This window comes from Capsaspora owczarzaki (assembly GCF_000151315.2).
Source record: "Capsaspora owczarzaki ATCC 30864 unplaced genomic scaffold supercont2.1, whole genome shotgun sequence".
Classification (NCBI taxonomy): Eukaryota; class Filasterea; order Ministeriida; family Capsasporidae; genus Capsaspora; species Capsaspora owczarzaki.
The window spans coordinates 2,033,946-2,051,302 of record NW_011887292.1 but is presented as its reverse complement, the minus strand read 5'-3'; the positions used below and the strand labels follow the sequence as shown (position 1 = coordinate 2,051,302).

The following is a 17,357-nucleotide window of genomic DNA, read 5'->3' as shown; positions in this document are numbered from 1 at the left end:
AAAAGAAGGAGTGGTGCTGGAGCGGTGCTGCACTATTATGACACATTGCAGGAAATCATCTCATTGGAGTGGAGAAATCAACTTGGATTTGTTGTTTTTTGTTTGAAAACCCATCAAGAGACAACTGTTCTGAAAATGGCACTAACACAACGGTAGTGGTGGAGCGGTTTCAGGAATGTGCCCGAATGTAAAGCTGGCACTTTGGAACGCATCAAGCTCGTCTTGATCGAGCTCAACGGGCGGGCCAGAAGGAACTGCCGCCGCTGGGACAGAAGCCGCGGCGCCGCCGCTGGGCACCGCTGGCGCACCGAATAGAGACTTGGCAACCGGCTGGCTGGCCGCAAAGGGCGCAGCGCCACCTCTGCCAAAGCCGCCATCATCAAGAGAACTGCTGGGTGCGGCTAGCAAGCCAGCGTCGAGTATGCTCACGTCCAATCCAAGCGCCACAACTTCTCGTTGGACGTGCTCAAGCACGGCTGCGGGCTCGAGGCCTGGAGGCAACAACCCAACGTTGGCGGCCTTCCATAGAGCTCTCAAGTACTCGACATGAGTTGACGAGTCTTCGCTGGTAAACTCGACGGGAGGCGAGAAGACTCCGTTTGCGAGGGTTGAGTTTGCAAACAGCTCCTTCACCGCAGCAAATTCCGGGAGAAGCCATGGCTCATCAATCTCGGCGTCAAGGCCCCTTGCTTGCAGCTGATCCAACCGTAAATTGGCCGCTTCGAGTAAGATTTGATGCCGTTGTCGCTGTGTAGCGGGGACAGAACACAAACACAAAGAGAGACCAGGCGAGGCGAGGATGAGTTTTACAAAAAGGTCGGCAAGTTTCAAAGCTCTGCTGGAAAAAACGACAAAAAGCAACCAATTTCTTCTCCCCGCCCATCTTCCGACACACGCCAAACCACCACCCCCGCCCCAAAATACTTCGCCAGCTCTTACATGAATGTCGGCGGCTTGAGCAGAGCCTGTGCCGAGCAACTCGTACAAGTCCCATTGCAATTCTTCAAACGAAATGTCGCCGTGCAGTGTGGAGCGTGTGTTTGGGTCACCAAACGAAGTCAAGGGCCAATGCTGGGGGAATTCGGCGTGAAACGTCTCCAGTTTGATCTCTTCGGCCTGGCGAGCATTGGCTGCACTGGCACCACCAGCAAAGCCGCCGCGCTGGCTGTTGCCGCCGCCTCGCGCAGCATTGAAAGATTGATTGCCATTAAACGAGCTGGTCCCGACCGGGGCTCGACCATTGTTTGCGGCAAACCCACCTCCGCCACGCGAGCCGCCTCGCGAGGTGTTGTTAAAGCCCCCAGCTCCTTGAAAGCCGCCGCCACGGCCTGCGCCTTGGTGAGCAAATCCGCCGCCGCCGCCCATTGATGCAGGTTGTATGTGGCTTGTTTGAGGTTGCGAGAATCCGCCTCGGTTCTGGATAAAGTTGAAAAACAGATCGTGGCACACCAATGATCAGTCACAGCTGAGCACAGTCACAGTGGCGTGCATCCAATGCTGCCAGCACGACGTTCATTCTTTGACATTGTTTGGTTGAACGACGGCAAAACGAAAGGTGCCAACTTACCGACCAACCCGTCTGAGCAGCGCCGCCTCGTGTGTTTCCTCCGCCGCCGCCGCCGCCGCCGCCGCGTCCCATGCCGCCCGTGTTGGACTGGAACCCGAAGCCTGTGTTTGCGGGTGCCCCACGGTAGCCAGTGTTGGGAGCGCCATGAGCTGCGTAGCCACCGCCGCCGCCGCCTCGACCATAGCCGCCTCCACTGCCGCCCGTAGCCATTCCAAAGCCGCCCGCGCCAGTCGCCATGCCAGCATGCCCACCTCGCGGTGCAAAGCCTCCGCCACGGCCAGTGGCCCCGCCGCGCCCAAAGCCGCCGCCGCCGCCGCCGCCGCCGCCACGCGACATGGACGCAGGCGGACCAGCAGCACCCTGCATTGCACGTCAAGTCAGCGGTCCAGTCAGTCGTCAAACGCAGCACGCACGCATTTGTTTGTTTTCGTGAACGTGTTCATCATGCTTACATGGCTGAATGTGCAATTGGCGCCATTTCGGCAGTTGCCTGCTGCAAAGTAACGACACTGCTGCACCATTTGGAAAGCAAGCAAAACAGAGAGACTGACTTGTTCCTCTTCTCTTCTGAGTTAATACTACTTGCAAATCTATTGGTCTTATTCTGTGCAGATGTCGTAAAACGGAAACAAACCCCGCCTCAGTCTCGAATTATTGCATTTTATTGGCGGTTTTTTTTTTCGATTTCATCCATTTTTCAGTTTGAAACCGTTTCAAATTCCGCGTTCATTTCGTTTCGTTTCGACTTTTCAACATAATGCCGCTCTATCAGCCACCTATGCCCGCATCGCCGTATGCAGGCAACACGCCGGCAATGGCATCGCGACAGACGCCACGGGCAGCCGAAGCGGGATGGCAGACGCAGCCACAGGGGCAAAGGCGGCGCGAAGACCCTTTGACGCACACTAACCGCGCGGCTCCGCCGAGATCAGCAAGCAGACCAGGCCAAGCACCAGCCCAGGCCCCTGCAACGCAAAAGGATCGACGTGATGTGCGCAATCCATCGGCCGCTGGGAAAATGAGTCCAGAGATCGGGGCCTCGGGTCTGAGACGGCTTTTGCAGTCGCGGGAAAACGACTTGGTGCAAGCGGGCGATCTGCTGGACACGTACCTTGGCATCATCCTCGGAGATGCGAGATCGATCGCTGGTGCAAATGCACATCACAGACATGCGGGCAAGGTCCAGTTCACTGCACAAGACGACGCACGCGTGCACGATCTGTTGTCAAGTAGCCGGCAGTCGACGAGGTCAGATCCGGTCGCAACACCACACCCCAGCACAGCAAGGGCTGCAAGGACTGCAAGTACAACAAGTACAGCACAATTAGACAATCCTCCCACTCCGGCCCCTGTTTTCGCCAACCAGGCACATGCTTCCGAAACACCACAGGTATGGCATTCTTCGTTCGACGTTTTCTTGCTGTTTTGCTGATTTTTTTTTTTATTTTATTTTTTTGCTGCTTGATATTGAAGCCTCCCAAACCTCGCACTGATTTTCACACGCCAAGAATACCGCTAAATTCTTCCGTGACACGTCCCGGCACACACCCAGATCCCGCGAACGCTCGAGGCGAGGCTGTGCTTTTCACTCCGCATTCGGCGAAACGACAACAGCATCCCGTCGGCCCGACGGACGACTTGCACGAAAGCTTCGGGGCTAGTTTTAACACGTTTGATACTGCTCATCAGCATCCCTTCCTGGACCAGGAGAATCAAGAAAACGAACGTAGTTTCAACCGTGGTCATGCACAGCTTTTGCAGCGCATCCACGCCTTGGAAGACATGCAGGCGGAAGTGATTACCAACGCATCGCACGATCGTCAGCAAGCGGAGCAGCTGTTGCGCGAGCAGGTGAGCCCAAGTTGATGAGACTTTCGTGTTTGTGAGGCTTTGTGCCTTGGCATTGTTCGGCTTCATCAAAGTGCTGTGTCCTCACCGTCTCAACGCTTGGGGCAGCACCATTCCGCGACGCAAGCACACGCGCAACTAGAGCAAGCATACGACGAAATGGAACACCTTCGAAGACAGCTCGCTCAACTCCATCAGGAGCGGGACGATGCACAATCGAAAGTGTTTCAACTCGAAGACCTGCTAGCACGGTAGGTGCCATTTTTGTATTGAAGGGACACTTGTGAGAAAAAAAAAACACCGTAATGGACCTCTCTTCCAACTCACACGCTGGCACTGTGACAAACCCCCCCCCCTCTTGGTAGTGAAAAAGCAGAGCAGCTCGAAAACATTCGCCTGTCAAAGATTGCCCTCGACCTGCAACAACGCAATGCACAGCTCCGGGCAGCACTTGTCGAGCGCTTTGCAGCACCCTTGCCTCCCGGTTTCAATGTGACGTCTCTCATTTCGATCGAAGATCTGGAGCAAATCATTGATCGCAACATTGTGGACGAGATTCACAACCGTCGGCGCACTCGCGATGGCGCAGCCGAATGCATTCGCGATCTCCGCTCCTTGCTCCAAGTCTGCAGCAGCATAACAAAGGGACAAGCTCCAGCTGCCGGTTTATTGTTGGCGTTGAATGGTGCGTTTCACCTCTCATCTCGTTGAGTCAAACGAATGCGCAATCTCACTCACCATTTTTGTTTGTTTTTCTCCGCCTCGAACAGACCCCGAATCGACGAGAATGAGACATGAGCAAGTTCAAGCCGTCCCGTCAGAGGACGAGCCTTTGGACAGATTGCTCAACGCGCTCCAAGTCTCGCGAGTCGAGCTCAACACTATTCGGCGACATGTTGCAGACGAGTATGCTCGATCACTAAGCCAGGACACTGCTCCTTCGTGCACACTACAATAATGGCCGTCGCGGTGTTGGTCCAAAAAAAAAATCGTTCAAAAAAACCGACAAGGATTGAAAATAAAGATTGAAAACATTGTATTTGTCTTCCAACTTGTTGGCTTTTCAACAAAACAACGTCATATCGTGAGGGCGGGAACATATCGACAGCAAAACCCGGAACATGCTGCAGAAGTGGAGTGGGGCGGAGGGCGAAGAAAACAAAAAACCGAGGCAAACACCTGCAAAACCAGAGTGAGAGAAGGGAGGGCTCCCACTCGCGGTTTACAGACGGCGACCACGGCGACCACCCTTGCGACGGGTGCTGTCTGTGGGGATGGGGGTAACATCCTCAATGCGGCCAAGCTTCATGCCAGCGCGGGCAAGAGCGCGGAGGGCCGATTGTGCGCCAGGGCCGGGGGTCTTGGTGCCGTTGCCACCGGTAGCCCGGAGCTTGATGTGAAGGGCAGTGACGCCGAGCTCCTTGCAGCGGGCAGCGACGTCCTGAGCGGCGAGCATAGCAGCGTAGGGGGAGGACTCATCGCGGTCAGCCTTGACCTTCATGCCGCCAGTGACGCGGACGATGGTTTCGCGGCCAGACAGATCGGTAACGTGCACGAAGGTGTCGTTGAACGAGGCATAGATGTGTGCGACGCCGAAAACGAGCTCGCCCTCGCGGACCTGGGGGCCGAGGTTGACGTTCTCCTCCTTCTTGAGGAGCTTGGCCGCAGCCTTGGAAGCCTTAGCAGCACCAGACATTGTGGATCTGTTGATTTCGGCACGCGACGGCGACAGCAAGAGCGAGCGAGAGAGAGAGAAGCGCAAGTGAGTGGAAAAGAAACGGGCATATGGGTTGGACAAAAAAAAAAAAAAAAAAGCAAAGAGCTTTCAACACAGCTGTAAACGGGCGCCTCAGAGTCGCTCCTCTCGTGGCCCCAGCATCCCCTCGCAACATACGCCTAGCGTGCACAGCGCCGCACAATGCCGAGGACCCACGGTTGAAGGGGACGGACGGCCATGAAATCAAACAGAAAATGCAACAAAAAAAGCGCTTTCGTCTGCTCCAGCAATCCGCAGGCCAGGACCAGCCTGTGGCGCCTGTGCACGGGCCCCCAGAGTCGCACCCCAGCCATGCCGAAACCGTGAAAGGGCGACCAGAGAGTCGTGGCGACCGACAGAGCCGCTCCAGCTGCAAAAAAACGGAGCCCACAGCACCAAGCCGAACGACAACCGCTCAACTCTTCCTCCAACTTTGCCGAGGCCGTACGACGTGATGCTCCATTGCTGCCCCACCCTCGCGCCACTCAATCGTGCTCGGCATATGATTGTTCAACAGATTCGCGAAGGGGGACGTGGGTCGGGCGCAGGATGACAAACGCACAAGTAAAAAGAGAGAGCGAACAAAGTTGCGTCGAGAAACCGAATGTGGATTTTTTTATTTTGTATTTTTTTTTTCGATTTTCTTCTTCATTGTACTCTTCGATCGAGGTTTTATCGGCACAATGGATGAAAAGGTCGACTTGGCAAGAGCTCGGTTTTATTGTAAACTATTGCATTGAGTATTCGGCTCAAAATCTGATTTTGCGTGGACGATCAGACGCGACGGAGAGGACGAACAGCAATGGCAATGCAAACAAGCTCAGAGTCGTGATCCTGGGACAGCAGGGCTGACGTCCGTACGTCCCGCTCGCATATTCCTCGGTATACTTCCTACAATGCCCTCCATGAAATATGAATGCACCGCTGGCCTGGTCGTTGCCGGTCTGGATTTGCGATGATTTCGGAATCGACTCCAATCAAATTGGTTGCCTCTCACTCTCTTCCCCCCCCCCTTTTGCTCTTTCCCTCGTTGCTTCGCGCGATTTGACGAGTGCAGGACCTCGATTACCCCCAGCATTGTGTCGTTGCAGTGTATTTTTCGTGCAGGTCACTCCACCTCGAAACACGGTTTCTTTGTTTCATGGTAAGAAATTTCACGTCTGAATCGCTAAAACGCAACCCAAATCTGACAACCGCGTTCGTATGCCCGCTCCATCAGTCTGCCGCAGCTGCCAAGCCTGAGAACGCAAGCAAGTCAGTAGAAGCCGCAAAGCTGCTGGCCGATCTGCCCCGGCTGTCGAAAGAGGTAAACGTTCGTGACTGGGGAGCAACAAGCCAGCTGAAAGCCTTCGCAAACATCAACCCCCTTCTTCCAACCAGACGTATGGCACCGAGCCCTGCCAGCCCCGCCCCCGCGCAGTCGTGTTTGTTGCAGTCTGAGTGGCAAGTGGTGTCGCTTTTGATCACCCGTGTTGGGTGCTGGAAGAGGAACAGGAACAGCAAACTGTCGAACAACAAAACAGCAAAAAAAAAAAAAAAAAAAAAAAGTTGCGCTTCCTCTGGCTGCTGTGCAGCTGGACAATCGCTCTGTCCTTGGTGGGTTGAACGCGTTGTATGTGAACGAGTGCCTGTGCCTGTGTGCGCAAGCGGTGGAGGGCAGGGAGGACAGGGGGACCAACATGCGGCCTGTCGATGAGGCGTCGCCAAGCTTCTGGAATTAGTCCCGACATGCCTCGTCTGTCTTGCGGTGTTGAGCTCATCTCTGCAATCGCCAAGTGTGGAAAACAAGTTGCGCGGTGCTGTGATGAGCAGACGCGGAAGGGGCCCTCATGGGAGAAGTGTGTATGGGGGGGGGGGAATGCGAATCCTGATCACGCTCTCCAACACATTCTGCTCCAGTTATGACGGTTTGTGCGTGGCTCACTGAATCCTCCTTTTGGACATGACCAACAGGTTGTGCAGTCCGTGCTGGGTGGAATGCAGTACGAGCCATCCAAGGCCGACCAGTGGTCTGCCGACATTGTTGAGCGAATGCTCACCAAACTTAACGCGCTTGTGGGCCCTCACCTGCCGTACAAGTTTTCCGGTACGTACGACATTGGACCATGATTCCTTGCTGCTGCTTTGTTGCCATCCAATGGCTGGCGAACGCTTTGATGCTTGTTGTGGCGATCGTGACATGCCAAATCACTCAACATGTATTTGCAACAACCACAGTAACTGCCATTTTGATTCAGAAGCGAAACGCTGGATCGCACATTTCTAGTGGATGCTTGTACGACAAGGAGACGGACGGTAAGCATGTTGGGAGCGCGCGCGACGGTTGATTGTATGATTGAAGCTTTGGCTCGGAATTTTGATTTGTTTTGGGTTTTTTGCGTTCGACTTGCAGAAAACCAAACAATGCGATGGGAGAACGAGTCAATGTGGTGCTTTACCGTGGTCAGCAGCTTGATGTATGGAAGCGCATGATCCACTTGCGCCGCGCAAGCGTGGAAAGAAAACCAAGCGCTCTGATTTTTCTTTTGCTTTCGTTTGTTTTTTTGTTTTTTTTTAAATCGCTGATCGCGAGTAATCTTGTGTCGCTGCTGATTTAGTGTCTTGTCAATTGAATAGAAGCATTCCTCCAGAATCAGACGCCGCAAGACTTGCGAAAAATTTGTGGTTGCTCCGATTGTGCGGATTGAATAGTTCGCTGTGGCTAAAGTCAGGCCCAACCTAGGAGTGCCGAGCGCCCTCTTGGGGTGGAATGCTCGATGAGGCACCTGATGTGGCGGCAGGCGGATGTGTTGGGGCTCGGTGACGCTGAGCCAGCTGTCTTTGCCGGTGTGCGTCCAGGTCTTTCTGCTGTTGATCGAGTTGAAGCGTCTGGCGTTTGAGCTCCGCCTTGGCCGTGTTGAACAAGCACGAAATGTTCTTCTTGAGCGCGGTGTTTTGCTGAGCAAGCTTTTTGTTCTAGGGACGCAAGGGACGGGAGAAGGTGTGCGTGTGAAGTTGGCAAGCTTGCTCAGGCAACAAACAGACAATCAACATGTGTGCATGAACATACCTCGCTCTCGACAACGGTGAATCGCGCGCGCAATTCTTCAAGAGCACGCTGGGCTGCCTCGGCGCGATTGTAGACCTGTGAGGAAGCACGCCCAAGAACAAAATTGGCGGGTGAGTTGGTGGCTGTGAGCCACAGCGCGATCGCTCGAATGAAAGAGCAGATCCCGCATCTGACAACAACCTAAGCTTCATTTCTCATCGGTATCGACATGGCTGAGACGAGGAAACGTGTGCATCAAGGCAAGGTTTACCTCGGCATACGTTTCCATGCCATACTCGAGCTTGCTACTACTACTGGTGGCTGCCGTCGCTTCACCGACCGAGGCCGTCGAGCTGCTTGGCTGAGCAGGTGCCTCGAGATCGCCGTACAAGTCCATCTTGTCTGCCTCTGACGATGCAGCGCTCGCCATGGTGCGCACCAAATTCACAACTTGACACACAAAAACAAAACACAAAAAAACAGACTGGATCATGGACTTTGCTTTATCAGACTCACAATCCCCGTATCCAGAAACATCCGACAATATGTGTTCAGCATAAGAGTGTCTCGTGCTAGAACAGCGAGCATTCGGCAGTCTCCAGTCAGTCATTGTTCTCTTTTGTGAATGCTTTCAATCGGCTCACTGACTGCTGCTGCTGCTCCGAAGGCAGTCGCGGCTCGGGTCGCCTTGGCCTGTGTCGCATCATCAGCATGTACAATTGCTCCTCCTGCACGATGTAAGAGCGTCGCCTTGGCTCCTGAATGTCGAGGCACAGAGCGGGGAGGAGGGCAAGAGAAGGAAAGGAGCCTGTACTTTTTGCACGCGGTCTTGTGCAGCCAGCAGGCCCCCTGCTCGCCTTCCCCCTCCTGCTAACGGAAAGAAAGGGGACGCGGGGAGAGAGGGCTGCTCAACACGCCATTCCTGGCTGTTCAGCACGGGTCGCACTTTTGACATGGAGACTCTTATCTAGAAGGAAAAAGAGGCTGCGATCTCGCCTTTTCTCCCCCTTTCGCTTGTCCGCCTTTTGCTTGTGTCCCCGCTGACTGCTTGTTTGGCTTTTTGTGTACATGTCTGGCTTGGCAGTTGGAGGCACGTATCGCCCGCGCATCAAGCAGCAGCCGCCGAAACCAGGCGTCCTCCGCAAGCTCAAGTCGCCACCCAAGATTGAGAATGCGTACCGTGCAGACATCCCGGAACTCGACCTGTCAGTGTCATCGCGCTTGTCGACGCCAGAGGCCCGGACACGCCTGCGCGACTTTGACCGCTTGAAGGCCAAGCTGGACAAGTTGGAGGCCGAATCCGCCACCAACTCGAACGCGGACGAGCGGGCAGCCACCGCCCGTTATGTTGCCGAGACCCTTTCGGCTGCCGATCGGCAAACCAAGTTCCTGCCCGTCGTTGGCAAGGAGCACGACCGTCTGACGGGCGGCAAGTTCAAGCACCACGTCGCCACGATGGAGTTTGAGGCCAAGCATCCCGTCGACCTCACCAAGGTCAGTCTGCGCCGAGAAGGCTCGACTGCCCTGCTGCCCAACATTGTCAGCTCGCAGTCAGTCGAGGACTTTGTCCGAAGCTCGCCAGCGCTTTCCCAAGCCCTCTCTGTTCACATGGGCACTCAAACCGAAGTCGTGACCCTCCGCAAGCGCGAAGTTGCCGCAGATCTGCAGCGTCATACACATGATACCGGGTCGGCCGAAGTTCAAGGTGAGCTTTGAGCTTTGAGCGGGTTTTGTTATTTGGATTTTTTGAGGGGGGAGGTGAAGTTTTGGTTTTGTTTTTGGTTTTTTTGTTTTTGGATTGGTTTGAATTGGTTTTGGTTTCGGGGTGGGGCCAATCATGCGTTTGCGTGCCTTTGATTTGCTTTGAGAACATTGGGCGTGTTTTCCTGACCTGTGATGAGTTGTGTGCTTTGCTTGAACAGTTGCGATGCTCTCCATTCGGATTCAGCAATTAATTCAACACCTCAACTCGAAGACCATCGGCCGCAGCAAAGACCACCGCGCACGACGAACGTTGATGCTGCTTGCAGCGCGACGACGGCGCATGTTGCTCTATCTGCAACGCCAGGACGTTCAGCGATACTTTGTCACCCTCAAAACCCTCGGCCTCAAGACCATCGTCCCCGCCAACAAGTACGACTCGTTCGAGCGAGCACGGCAAGCGCGCGTGGCACGCTCCAAGAGCAAGAAGTCCTCGCGCGGACACCAAGTCCCGAAGGCACGCCACGACTGGCGCGCTGCCGAGCAAGCAGAATATGTTCAGCTCGTTCAGAAGCGTTGATCCAGAATAAACACCACCACCTTCAACCCGGCATATCAGAACACTGCAAATCAGAATAGCAACTCAAAAAAAGTAAAGAAACGTTGTGAAAAGCACTTGGATAGAGGAGACAGTGAAAACTGTATTGAGCAGATTATTGACAAAGACAATTTCAAAGACTCGTCAAGTTTAGCCACCACGCAGGCGGAGAACGAGGTGGAGCGTCGACTCCTTCTGGATGTTGTAGTCCGAGAGAGTGCGGCCATCCTCAAGCTGCTTGCCGGCAAAGATGAGACGCTGCTGGTCCGGGGGAATGCCCTCCTTGTCCTGGATCTTGGCCTTGACGTTCTCAATGGTGTCCGAAGACTCAACGTCGAGAGTGATAGTCTTGCCGGTCAGGGTCTTGACGAAAATCTGCATGCCACCACGCAGGCGGAGGACGAGGTGGAGCGTCGACTCCTTCTGGATGTTGTAGTCCGAGAGAGTGCGGCCATCCTCGAGCTGCTTGCCAGCGAAAATCAGACGCTGCTGGTCCGGGGGAATGCCCTCCTTGTCCTGGATCTTGGCCTTGACATTCTCAATGGTGTCCGAAGACTCAACGTCGAGAGTAATGGTCTTGCCGGTCAGGGTCTTGACGAAAATCTGCATGCCACCACGCAGGCGGAGAACGAGATGGAGGGTAGACTCCTTTTGGATGTTGTAGTCGGAAAGGGTGCGACCATCCTCAAGCTGCTTGCCAGCGAAAATGAGGCGCTGTTGGTCCGGGGGAATGCCCTCCTTGTCCTGGATCTTGGCCTTGACGTTCTCGATAGTGTCAGACGACTCAACGTCGAGAGTGATAGTCTTGCCGGTCAGGGTCTTGACGAAAATTTGCATCTTGGTGTAGTTTCAACGGAAATTGAAAAAGAAAACTGATCTGATTCAAATTTGGACGTTTGCTTAAATACCCCCAGCAAAAAAAATAATGAATATCGTCATTCTGCGCCGCAACGTCAGCTTGCACGATTTCGTCACTTTCGGCGTGGCAGCAGCAGCGCCACCAGCGGAAGTACACGCAGCATGACCTGTGCTACCCGCGAGAGTCAGGCGCGACCAGCCCAGCGGCACAGCAGGCGGGGAAACCTGGCCAGAAGCCAGCCGAACAGACTAGAAAGTACGAAAAAAAATTGAAAAATAAAAAAGCGCGGGCTTTTGATGACGCGATGTCGGCGTCCTCGTCCTGAGCGACTGCGCGATGTCCGGTCGTCTGCGACGCGCGCACCACCAAGCACAACGTGTCGGAATGCGCATTGTGCCACGGGTCAGCGCGGCAGGGGCGGGGGAGACGCTGGAGCGGAGCAGTAGGACAAGAAGCAGGCACGTCACCGGTTCTTTTTCTTCCCAAAAACAAAAATCATAAAAAACAAAAAAAAAGGCCTTCTTTTGGCGCCCAATTACGTCAGTGAGCGAAGCTCGGAGCGCGTTTTTAGCTGCACAGCGAAAGGAAGGGCGCATCAGCACAGCGAATTTTAGAATCGAGGCACGCTCCTTTCGGGCGAAAAGCCAACTCGAGTCGTTCTCGAGCAAGGAGGGAAGAAGGAATGACATGGAGACAGAGTTCGAGGAGATGAACGATTTGTTTGCGTGAAAGTTGTTGAGGTTTTTTCAATGCTGAGCAGCCATGAGCACAGTGAAAAACAAGTGCACAGTGAAAATTGCCTGCAACCCAGCATGTGAACAGCTTGTCCATCCAGCGAAATAAATACGAATGCTGTCAAGAAGCTGGATGGATGTTGGGATTTCTGATTTGACAGTTTGCCTCGACGCACGCTTTGATTTTGACAGTGTAAATCCAACATGAAAAGCGCTTCGCATCGCAACATACTGTCCCAAACCGTTATTTGCCTTGAGGTGAAATGATGCTGTCTCGAGGCAAGTCAGAAAAGCTTAAAAGTGAACGCCTTCGGCAATCATCTCGCTTTTCGTTCGTTGCTTTCGCTGCTCTCGTTGATTGATTGGAGAAGTGCCGCCCTCCTGATCTCCTGTCGTCGTAACGCTGTACCATGCAGGATGCGACGGTGAGTTGGAATGCAGGCAACGTGGTGAAACTTTTAAGGTGTTGCTCTTGACAACCTGTCAAGTCGATTTCGAGCGGGGCTTGTGTCAGCCGAGACGGCCTACTTTACAGTACGCTTTTGAGGTTGGGGGACCTGTTTTCTGCCGCCATCGGGTGCTGTGCTGTTGTCCATAGAGAGACACACGCACACACGCACCCACTCGCAAACCGATCGCTCTTGTCCGAAGGCCAGTCAAACCGACACGAAATGGGAGCAAGTTTTAATAATTCATGCCCTTTTGAAGGCTGATCTTCGATCTGCCCCTTTTTATTTCAATCCCATTCCTGCATCTCGCCTACGCCATCCCCATCTCTCCCCCCTCAGCGAGAGCTGACTTGTTTTTGTTGTTTTCCAGCTTGTTTTTGTTCCGCTTCAAAACCGCTCGCGGCTGTTGCTGCTTCTTTTAGCCTTTGATTTTGATTGATTGTTTTTTTTTTTTTTTTTTTTTTTTTTCACGCCTTTCCTCATTCCTTTTTTTTTTTTTTTTTTTTTTTTTTTTCGGGGCTTTTGGCTGAGAATCGCTTGTTCCACCAAAATCTCCTCTCTCTACCCTCGTCTGCTTCGTTCTTCCATTCAACAGGACTTGTGCACACACACACACACACTTTCGACGCGCTTTTCGTCCCTGTGCGCGTTTGCTTCCGCTGGTGTGCAGCGCTGGGTTGGCTGCCTCCTGCTGCGTCATTTCCCCTTTCTCTCTCTCTCGCTCTCCCTGTCTCACGCACACTCTCTCACTCTCGAGACGCAAGTGACTCGCGCTGCTGCTTCTGGTTGTTTCATTCCCGCATCAACGAGCTGGCTTCGAACAGCAGCCTACAAACAAACGCTTGCGAGTCGGGCTGGAATACTCGCGATAGAACCGACGAAGCGACTTCACGCGTCCCCCACCCAATCAACCCAGCCAACAACAAGGGCAAGGTCACGTCATAGACAAGCCACTTGGCAGTACGCTCGGATAGCAGCCGCATCACGAGTCCAGAACCAGTTGAGCCGACCGACGGCAAAGAGAACAAAAGATTTCCCTCGCAGCCATGTACGCAACCCCGGCGCCGCCCTACTCTCAGCACCATCAGCAGCAGCAGCAACAACAACAACAACAACAACAGCAGCAGCAACAACAACAACAACAGCATCATCAGCAGCAGTCGCCGTCTCCAGTGGCACAGCAGCAGCAACATGGTAGCTTCCCACCGCAGTTTGCTCAGCTGCCGCAATACCAAGTCGCGATCGAGCGCATCCGAATGAGCCTCGACCCACTCCGTGTCGACTCGCCCATCGTCGGCAGTAGCCAGGGACTGCTGCTCCAACAGGGCCAGGCCGGCGCAGGCAGCAACAGCGGCAGCAGCACCGAGGGCCCAATGACTCCGAACCGCACAACCACAACCGCATCCGCATCCGCATCGCCCGCACCGCAGGGACACGCGCTCGCACCGTCCAATGCTGCTGCTGCTGCTGCTGCTGCTGCTGCTGCTGCTGCTGCCGCAGTTTCTGCTTTGCCATCCATGTCGTTTGCACAGACACAGGCACATCCGCTATCGCTGCCACAGTCCGTGACCCCGCAGCGCGCTGGTGCACCACTTTCTCCACGGTCGTTTACCCCATCCGTAGCCGACCACGCCGCGCCAATGCCACACCAAGGCGGTGTGCATTATTCTTCTGCACTCTATGGCAGCGTTTCGACGTCGTCCCCGCTTTACCAGCATGTCTCCCCAATACATGGCATGAATGTGCCCTTCCCGGCGACGACATCCGTGACCTCGCCCGGGATGCCGTCCGACCTACACGTGTCGCAGATGCAGTACGTGCCAGGATTTGATGCCGCCGGAGCCACGGTCAACACCCCTGACCACCATACTGCTGCTGCGCGTGCAAGCCACAAACAACACCCTGCGCAAAACTTGCTCGGAAGCAGCAGAGCTGGTATCAGCAGCAGTCCGCTCCCCAACACTACCACGCCACACCTTCCAACTAGCATTAACAGTATCGATGCTGCCATAGCCGCTCAACGCGCTGTGGTTGCTGCAAAGAGCAGTGCAAACATTGCATCCGCCGCCGCCTCCTTGTCTGCACAACACCAGCAAGACGAACGTCGGCTCCAGCAGCAACAACAGCAGCAGCAACAACAACGGCAACAGCAACAGTCACAACACCAGCAACAGCAACAGCAACAGCAGCAACCACCACCACCACTGTACAATCCAGAAGCTTGGTCCCAACCCGCCTCCGCCTCACCCCTCGCATCTCCGTCAAGCCGACCGTCCTCCACGACGCCAATGTCTGAAACCAACTTGCCCGTTCTCACGCTGGGTGGCGTTACATCCTCAACCTCCCATCTCGGCGGCGCTGTTGTGGCGGGGTCGCCCGCCGCTGCCTCCCTCTCGTCGCGCCGACTTGACACCATTCGAGCGTCCATCAAAACTTACGAGCGAGATCCTCAGTCGGGTGATGGTGGCGCGGTGCCATCGCCAGCCGCCACCGATGGAGACGGGCATGCGCATGACGTTGGGCCCCTGCACCACGCCCAGCCCCAGCAAGCTCAGCCTGCATCCCCACGCCGCGACACGGTGGTCATTGCATCACTCAACGATCGACTTGCAGATTCGTCATCGCCCCCTCCAGTTCGTGTTTCCAACACCAAGCGTCTGCCCGAGTACCGTGTCGCCATCAACCGCGATCCTCCCCTTCTCAATTCAGTCCGCGCGCGCAGCATCGAGGATGCACCAACAGATGGGTCACCTGCACCGAGTTCCGCCGATTTGCCTCCAATCACTGCTGCGGCTGCTGCTGCTGCGGCGGCGGCCGCGGCGGCAGGAATTGTCGCTTCGACGCAGCCCGTCTCCCCACCTCCGACTGCTGCTGCTGCTGCTGCTGTTGCTGGTCACCACGTCCCAGATGCCGCGACAGTTGCTGCTGAAAATGAAAACGTTCCTGTGCCGGCCCGCATCCTGGAAAAGGCCTCTGTCGTCAAGTTTTACATTGAGCAGCACTTTGAAAACCTGATGAAGGCGTGCTACGAGCGCAACAAACGGCGAGACCAGCTCGAGATTGAGATGGCCAAGATGGACCTGACCGATGTTCAAAAGACCCAGTTGCGTCGCATCCTCCGCATGAAGGAATCAGAGTACATCCGACTCAAACGCGTCAAGCTGGACAAGTCCATGTTCACGACCGTCAAGAAGATCGGAGTCGGCGCTTTCGGAGAGGTTACCCTCGTTCGCAAGGTCGACGATGCCCATGTCTACGCAATGAAGACGCTTCGTAAAGCGGATGTGCTGCGCAAGCACCAGCTGGCCCACGTCAAGGCCGAACGTGACATTCTCGCCGAGGCCGACAATGAGTGGGTCGTCAAGCTCTTCTACTCGTTCCAGGACGAAACAAAGCTCTACCTTGTGATGGAGTATGTTCCTGGGGGTGACATGATGTCGTTGCTCATGAAGCTCAACACCTTCTCGGAAGACATGTCGCGATTTTACATTGCTGAAATGGTCATGGCCATCGATTCTGTGCACAAGATGGGGTTTTCGCACCGCGACATCAAGCCCGACAACATTCTCATCGACCGTCGCGGTCACATCAAGCTGACCGATTTTGGCCTGAGCACCGGCTTCCGTTCAACGCACGACTCGGCCTATTACAAGGAGCCCGATGCAGCCACCGTCAGCGCGTCCGCGGCCATTGCCGCGTCCCTTGCGAACGGCGCCTCTTCACCGCCGTCGGTTTCACCCGCGCCCAGCAGTCCACCAGCAACCCATGGCGGTGCCTTGGCTGCGGCTGCGCAGAATGATGCCAGCGCCCCAGGCACGCCAACAGGGCTCACTGAACGCCAGGAGCAAATGAGGCGACTACGATCGCAGGCGCATTCGCTCGTCGGAACGCCCAACTATATCGCGCCAGAAATTCTGCAGCGCACAGGCTACGGCAAAGAGTGCGACTGGTGGTCGATGGGAATCATCTTGTTCGAAATGCTGATGGGCTACGCCCCGTTTTGCTCGCAAACCTCTGCGGAAACCAAACGCAAGGTTCTCAACTGGCGTGCGACGTTGCAAATCCCCCCGCGGGCAAAGATTTCGCGCGAGTCCAAAGACCTCATCTCCCGGCTCTGCTGTGAATCCTCCGATCGTCTCGGCCGGGAGACGGTCGAGCACATTAAAATGCACCCATTTTTTGCCTCGATCGACTGGTCAGCCGATTTGCACACGTTGCCTGCCCCGTTTGTCCCCGACGTGCGGACCGAGGAGGATACCAGCAACTTTGATGATTTGCCGCAAGCGCTTCATGTTTCTCAGCAAAATCCTGGTGAGGTTCGAGAGCTCATGGCCAATCCGCGCGCGCATCACGCTTTTGTTGAGTTTACCTTCCGTCGCTTCTGGACGCTCAACAACAATAACAACAACAGCAGTAACAACAACAACAACAGCAACAGCAGCAGCAGCAGCACGAATAACAACAGCAGCAACAGTACCGCCAACGCTCCGCAACAACGCGCATCAGCTCAAGGCGACAGTCGCAGTGCCAATGGAACTCGTAGCAGCACTCTTCCAGGCGGTGCGAGACCAAGCCAAAACGCCGCTCCTTCCAGCTCGAGCAGTCGCTCAAGCCGCGGGGGCAAAAGCAGCACCCTCCAACCTGCGCCTGATGCCCGCCGATAGAAAAAAAAAAAAAAAAAGCGCCACCTCCCACCCTCCAGTTGACGCTGGTCAATGCTAATATATTGTTTTTTCAGACAACCTGCCAGCCGTGCACTTGCATTCCCCTCTTGTCTCTCGCTCCTTTCCTTTACTTTCAAAAAACAACAGAGATAG

At 54.9% G+C, this 17,357-nt stretch overlaps 8 protein-coding genes across 8 annotated transcripts; 4 read left to right on the top strand and 4 right to left on the bottom strand.

Moving 5' to 3' along the window:
- Positions 1 to 16: 16 nt before the first annotated feature.
- Positions 17 to 2,101, bottom strand: CAOG_00626 (hypothetical protein). Its single transcript, XM_004365440.2, has 4 exons — positions 2,020 to 2,101; positions 1,568 to 1,927; positions 940 to 1,416; positions 17 to 747 (listed from the first exon to the last, which is right to left on the bottom strand). The coding sequence occupies exons 1-4, from the start codon at positions 2,086 to 2,088 to the stop codon at positions 142 to 144; spliced, it is 1,512 nt and encodes a 503-aa protein (XP_004365497.2). The 5' UTR covers positions 2,089 to 2,101; the 3' UTR covers positions 17 to 141.
- Positions 2,102 to 2,324: 223 nt separating this feature from the next.
- Positions 2,325 to 4,373, top strand: CAOG_00625 (hypothetical protein; the record flags this gene model as incomplete). The annotated part of the gene is made up of 5 exons (XM_004365439.2): positions 2,325 to 2,957; positions 3,041 to 3,418; positions 3,524 to 3,666; positions 3,781 to 4,100; positions 4,186 to 4,373. 5 exons carry the CDS (start codon positions 2,325 to 2,327, stop codon positions 4,371 to 4,373), a joined length of 1,662 nt encoding a protein of 553 aa, XP_004365496.2.
- A 61-nt stretch (positions 4,374 to 4,434) lies between these two features.
- CAOG_00624 (40S ribosomal S14) lies at positions 4,435 to 5,754 on the bottom strand. The gene is made up of 2 exons (XM_004365438.2): positions 5,734 to 5,754; positions 4,435 to 5,118 (listed from the first exon to the last, which is right to left on the bottom strand). The coding sequence occupies exon 2, from the start codon at positions 5,109 to 5,111 to the stop codon at positions 4,638 to 4,640; it is 474 nt and encodes a 157-aa protein (XP_004365495.1). The 5' UTR covers positions 5,112 to 5,118; positions 5,734 to 5,754; the 3' UTR covers positions 4,435 to 4,637.
- Positions 5,755 to 6,187: 433 nt separating this feature from the next.
- Positions 6,188 to 7,803, top strand: CAOG_00623 (hypothetical protein). The gene is made up of 5 exons (XM_004365437.2): positions 6,188 to 6,315; positions 6,391 to 6,477; positions 7,125 to 7,257; positions 7,389 to 7,466; positions 7,564 to 7,803. Exons 1-5 carry the CDS (start codon positions 6,313 to 6,315, stop codon positions 7,641 to 7,643), a joined length of 381 nt encoding a protein of 126 aa, XP_004365494.2. The 5' UTR covers positions 6,188 to 6,312; the 3' UTR covers positions 7,644 to 7,803.
- Positions 7,804 to 7,889: 86 nt separating this feature from the next.
- CAOG_00622 (hypothetical protein) lies at positions 7,890 to 8,629 on the bottom strand (the record flags this gene model as incomplete). Its single annotated transcript, XM_004365436.1, has 3 exons — positions 7,890 to 8,126; positions 8,221 to 8,295; positions 8,471 to 8,629. 3 exons carry the CDS (start codon positions 8,627 to 8,629, stop codon positions 7,890 to 7,892), a joined length of 471 nt encoding a protein of 156 aa, XP_004365493.1.
- A 181-nt stretch (positions 8,630 to 8,810) lies between these two features.
- On the top strand, positions 8,811 to 10,513 carry CAOG_00621 (hypothetical protein). The gene is made up of 3 exons (XM_004365435.2): positions 8,811 to 8,936; positions 9,284 to 9,904; positions 10,122 to 10,513. The coding sequence occupies exons 1-3, from the start codon at positions 8,825 to 8,827 to the stop codon at positions 10,478 to 10,480; spliced, it is 1,092 nt and encodes a 363-aa protein (XP_004365492.1). The 5' UTR covers positions 8,811 to 8,824; the 3' UTR covers positions 10,481 to 10,513.
- A 74-nt stretch (positions 10,514 to 10,587) lies between these two features.
- Positions 10,588 to 11,352, bottom strand: CAOG_00620 (polyubiquitin 5). Its single transcript, XM_004365434.1, has one exon. It carries the CDS (start codon positions 11,333 to 11,335, stop codon positions 10,649 to 10,651), a length of 687 nt encoding a protein of 228 aa, XP_004365491.1. The 5' UTR covers positions 11,336 to 11,352; the 3' UTR covers positions 10,588 to 10,648.
- Positions 11,353 to 13,064: 1,712 nt separating this feature from the next.
- CAOG_00619 (serine/threonine protein kinase lats) lies at positions 13,065 to 17,356 on the top strand. Its single transcript, XM_004365433.2, has one exon. It carries the CDS (start codon positions 13,587 to 13,589, stop codon positions 17,202 to 17,204), a length of 3,618 nt encoding a protein of 1,205 aa, XP_004365490.1. The 5' UTR covers positions 13,065 to 13,586; the 3' UTR covers positions 17,205 to 17,356.
- Position 17,357: the final 1 nt, after the last annotated feature.

Bases quoted from the DNA above. Each gene is read 5' to 3' on its own strand.
- CAOG_00619 (XM_004365433.2), top strand. From the start codon at position 13,587: ATGTACGCAACCCCGGCGCCGCCCTACTCTCAGCACCATCAGCAGCAG.
- CAOG_00621 (XM_004365435.2), top strand. From the start codon at position 8,825: ATGCTTTCAATCGGCTCACTGACTGCTGCTGCTGCTCCGAAGGCAGTC. The intron at 8,937-9,283 runs GTAAGAGCGTCG...CTGGCTTGGCAG, and splicing joins AATTGCTCCTCCTGCACGAT to TTGGAGGCACGTATCGCCCG. The intron at 9,905-10,121 runs GTGAGCTTTGAG...TTGCTTGAACAG, and splicing joins CGGGTCGGCCGAAGTTCAAG to TTGCGATGCTCTCCATTCGG.
- CAOG_00624 (XM_004365438.2), bottom strand. From the start codon at position 5,111: ATGTCTGGTGCTGCTAAGGCTTCCAAGGCTGCGGCCAAGCTCCTCAAG.
- CAOG_00626 (XM_004365440.2), bottom strand. From the start codon at position 2,088: ATGGTGCAGCAGTGTCGTTACTTTGCAGCAGGCAACTGCCGAAATGGC. The intron at 1,928-2,019 runs GTAAGCATGATG...CGTGCAATGCAG, and splicing joins CCAATTGCACATTCAGCCAT to GGTGCTGCTGGTCCGCCTGC. The intron at 1,417-1,567 runs GTAAGTTGGCAC...AACTTTATCCAG, and splicing joins CTGCTCAGACGGGTTGGTCG to AACCGAGGCGGATTCTCGCA.
- CAOG_00623 (XM_004365437.2), top strand. The intron at 7,258-7,388 runs GTACGTACGACA...CAACAACCACAG, and splicing joins CCTGCCGTACAAGTTTTCCG to TAACTGCCATTTTGATTCAG. The intron at 7,467-7,563 runs GTAAGCATGTTG...TTCGACTTGCAG, and splicing joins GTACGACAAGGAGACGGACG to AAAACCAAACAATGCGATGG.
- CAOG_00620 (XM_004365434.1), bottom strand. From the start codon at position 11,335: ATGCAAATTTTCGTCAAGACCCTGACCGGCAAGACTATCACTCTCGAC.